This window comes from Nicotiana sylvestris, chromosome 2, assembly GCF_000393655.2.
Source record: "Nicotiana sylvestris chromosome 2, ASM39365v2, whole genome shotgun sequence".
Lineage (NCBI taxonomy): Eukaryota > Viridiplantae > Streptophyta > Magnoliopsida > Solanales > Solanaceae > Nicotiana > Nicotiana sylvestris.
In genome coordinates this window covers 124,217,864-124,221,416 of record NC_091058.1, presented here as the reverse complement: position 1 = coordinate 124,221,416, position 3,553 = coordinate 124,217,864, and the positions used below count along the sequence as shown (strand labels likewise).

General features: G+C 40.6%; 1 protein-coding gene across 1 annotated transcript; it reads left to right on the top strand.

The window, feature by feature from the left end:
• Positions 1-2,599: 2,599 nt before the first annotated feature.
• LOC138885534 (uncharacterized) lies at positions 2,600-3,237 on the top strand. Its single transcript, XM_070166492.1, has 2 exons — positions 2,600-2,833; positions 3,082-3,237. Exons 1-2 carry the CDS (start codon positions 2,600-2,602, stop codon positions 3,235-3,237), a joined length of 390 nt encoding a protein of 129 aa, XP_070022593.1.
• The last annotated feature ends 316 nt before the right edge of the window (positions 3,238-3,553 follow it).

Sequence of the window (3,553 nt, the reverse complement as noted above, 5' to 3'; positions counted from 1 at the left end):
TATTTATCTTCCTCTAAATCAGAATCATGTAGTTGTTTAATAAATATAATGGAACATCTGACAGTAGCTTAGTGGACGAACTGTCTATGTATTGCCTAATAAATAAATAAATGGTGTAGTAACTCTATCCAGTTAGTTCGTTATTCTTGCATGATTATCATGTCTCAAAAAGCATGTTAGCTGATTTAGACTATTCTTAAACATTCAACAGTTAGCTCATTAAACGAATAGACCGTTTCGGAACTTGTAGGAATATTGTTTAGCTAGATACTATTGGTTAATTTCAGCATGTAAATGGTCTAGGATTAAAATTAGATTGCCAAGTTTTTTTTTAATTTGACAAACTGTGAACATGCCTAGTATAATGTAACTAGGTAGTAACATATGAATGAGATGGCCCAGGTCCAGTTTTGTGCCATACACGTTGGGCTGTCCATATTGTGTTTACACTCTGATTTAACAAATTACGTTCGGAACCCGACTATAACAACTCGTAAGCATGTAAATAAATTAGGACCTTTTCTCTTTCATTTTTTAGAGACAAATTTAATAGAAAAAATGTAGGCACTTTAGGATTATCCTTTTTAAAATAAATGAGATGAGCCTCACCAAATAAAACGCACAAGTTGCGGGGCCCTCAATAAATGGTTAATAATTGTATAGACTTCGGGATCAGTCGTTTAGCAAATTTCACGGCCTTACCCAAAATAATGGTACGCTAGTCGCGCCTTTAACAATTTTTTTTCTTAAACTCGGGTGCACATTTATGTGACCCAAATCCGAATCTCAACAGAGTCAAAATATGTCGATAACCACGGGTACATTGATGTGACGTGGTTCGAGATATATTTTCACGATGTTGCAATTCTCTATTAAAATAATAATAATGATAAAAGCGGTTAAAAGTTAAAATTCGCACATATGTTCAACATGTATTATATCAGATAATAAAGCCGAATATGATAGTTGAGCGACCGTGCTAGAACCACGGAACTCGGGAATGCCTAACACCTTCTCCCGGGTTAACCGAATTCCTTATCCGGATTTCTGGCGCACATACTGTTAATCAGAGTCAATATTTTCCTCGATTCGGGATTCAACTGGTGACTTGGGACACCGTAAATCTCCCAAGTGGCGACTCTGAAATAAATAAATAAATCCTATTTCGATTGTACTTTAATTGGAAAAAACTCCCTTCTGCGCCCCTTTGAGGCGGCGCGGGCGAAAAAGGAGGTGTGACAGCGGACCACTAGGAGTGGTAGAGGTGGTGAAGCAAGTACCTCCAAGCAAAAGGAAGTTTTGAGTGATGATATTGAAGTGCAAAATGATGATGATCCTATAGTTGTTGAGCAAGTGAGTGAAGTGAACTTGGATGGTGAGGTGAGAATTGATATTCATGACCATGAGGAGGAGACTCCAAATGCTGTGAGCCCGTCTAGGGTACACATGAAAGACATGCCGGAAATGGTGATGCCTAATGACAGGGCTCCCTTGCCTAGGCCTCCTGCATCTTACCCTCAAAGACTTTCAAAGTAGAAGAATGAAAATAAGTTCAAGAAGTTTATTGAGATGATGAAAAGTTTTCGATCAATGTGTCCTTGGTGGAAGCTCTTGAAAAAATGCTGGGATATGCCAAGTTTATGAAAGACTTGGTAACTAAAAAGAGATCTGTGGATTGTGAGACCATCAAAATGACTCATCAAGTGAGTGCCATTGTGCACTCGATGGCTACAAAGCTTGAAGATCCTGACGCATTTACCATTCCATGTACCATTGGGAGTGCGCATTTTGCAAAGGCCTTGTGTGATTTAGGAGCAAGTATAAATTTGATGCCTTACTCCGTACTCAAAACTTTGGTTATTGGTCAACTGAAAGATACTTCAATGAGATTGCAAATGGCTGATAGAACAATGAATAAGCCGTTTAGTATTATTGATGATGTTCTTGTCCGGTGGACAAGTTTATTTTGCATATTGATTTTGTGATTCTCGACTGTAAAGTCCACTATGAGGTGCCGATAATCTTGGGAAGGCCTTTCCTGGCAACATGAAAGTCATTGGTTGATGTGGAAGCAGGGGAGCTCACCTTCTAGGTAGGTGCCGAAAACATTGTATTCCACGTGTGCAAATCAATGAGGCAGCCGAATAGTACTGAGGTTTGTTCTTTTGTGGATCTGGTGACAGAGGTGATAGTTGATGACAAATGCCATGATCAATGTGGAGGATCCTTTGGAAGCTGTTTTGTTGAACCATGATGTGACCGAGGATGAAGGCTTGGTAGAGTGTGTCAATGCCTTGCACAGAATGAGTTCTTACTTTTATGAGCCCCATAAACTCTCCTTGGATCTTGAGAACAGAAAGACTCCACCAACAAAACCCTCCATCGAGGAACCTCCCATATTGGAGTTTAAGCCTTTGCCTCCACACCTCAGGTATGAATTCTTGGGCCCTTGTTCAACTTTACCCGTTATTCTTTCTTCTTGCCTTACTAATGTGTAGGTAGATGCCACTCTTGAAGTGCTTCAAAGAAGGAAGAGGGCAATTGGATGGACTCTAGATGATATTTGGGAATAAGCCCCACCTTTTGCATACATAAGATTATGCTTGAGGATGATGCCAAACCCTACGTGGAACATCAAAGGAGGTTGAACAAAGCTATGCAAGAGGTCGTCAAGAAGGAAGTTATCAAGTGGCTAGATGCAGGGGTTGTGTATCCCTCCTCAGATAGTTCATGGACTTCGCCGGTTCAATGTGTGCCAAAAAAAGGGGGTATGATTGTGGCCACCAATGAGCAAAATGAGTTGATCCCCACTAGGACTGTCATCGGAAGGAGGGTATGCATGGACTAACGGAAGCTGAACAAAGTGACCCGCAAAGATCATTTTTATTGCCATTTCTTGACCAAATGCTGGATAGACTTGCTAGGAGTTCCTGCAATTGCTTTATAAATGGGTACTCAGGATACAACCTGATTATGATTACACTAGAGGACCAGGAGAAAACCACATTCACATGTCTGTATGGCACCTTTCCATTCTCCCGGATGCTATTTGGTTTGTGTAATGCACCAACTATCTTTCAGCGGTGTATGATGGCTATATTTACCGACATGGTGGAGGATTTCTTGGAAGTGTTAATGGATGATTTCAGCATTTTGGGTGACTCTTTTGAAGAGTGTTTGGGTAAACTTGACAAAGTGTTGGCCCGATGTGAGGAGACAAATGTAGTGCTTAATTAGGAAAAGTTCCACTTTATGGTCGAGGAGGGCATTGTCCTCGTCCATAAGATCTCAAGAACGGTATCGAAGTGGAAAAGCGAAGATTGAAGTGATTTCAAAACTCCCTCCACCTAATTCCATCAAAGGAGTGAGGAGCTTTGTTGGGCATACGGGGTTCTACCGAAGATTCATCAAGGACTTTTCCAAGGTGGTGAATCCCTTGTGTAAATTGTTGGAGAAGGATGCAAAGTTTGTGTTTAATAATGAGTATATGAAATCTTTTGAGCTTCTAAAGTATAGATTGACGACCACTCCCATCATCACCGCACCCGATTGG

Coding starts and splice junctions, on each gene's coding strand:
- LOC138885534 (XM_070166492.1), top strand. CDS start 2,600: ATGCTTGAGGATGATGCCAAACCCTACGTGGAACATCAAAGGAGGTTG. Junction 2,834..3,081: donor GGACTGTCATCGGAAGGAGG/GTATGCATGGAC, acceptor ACTATCTTTCAG/CGGTGTATGATGGCTATATT.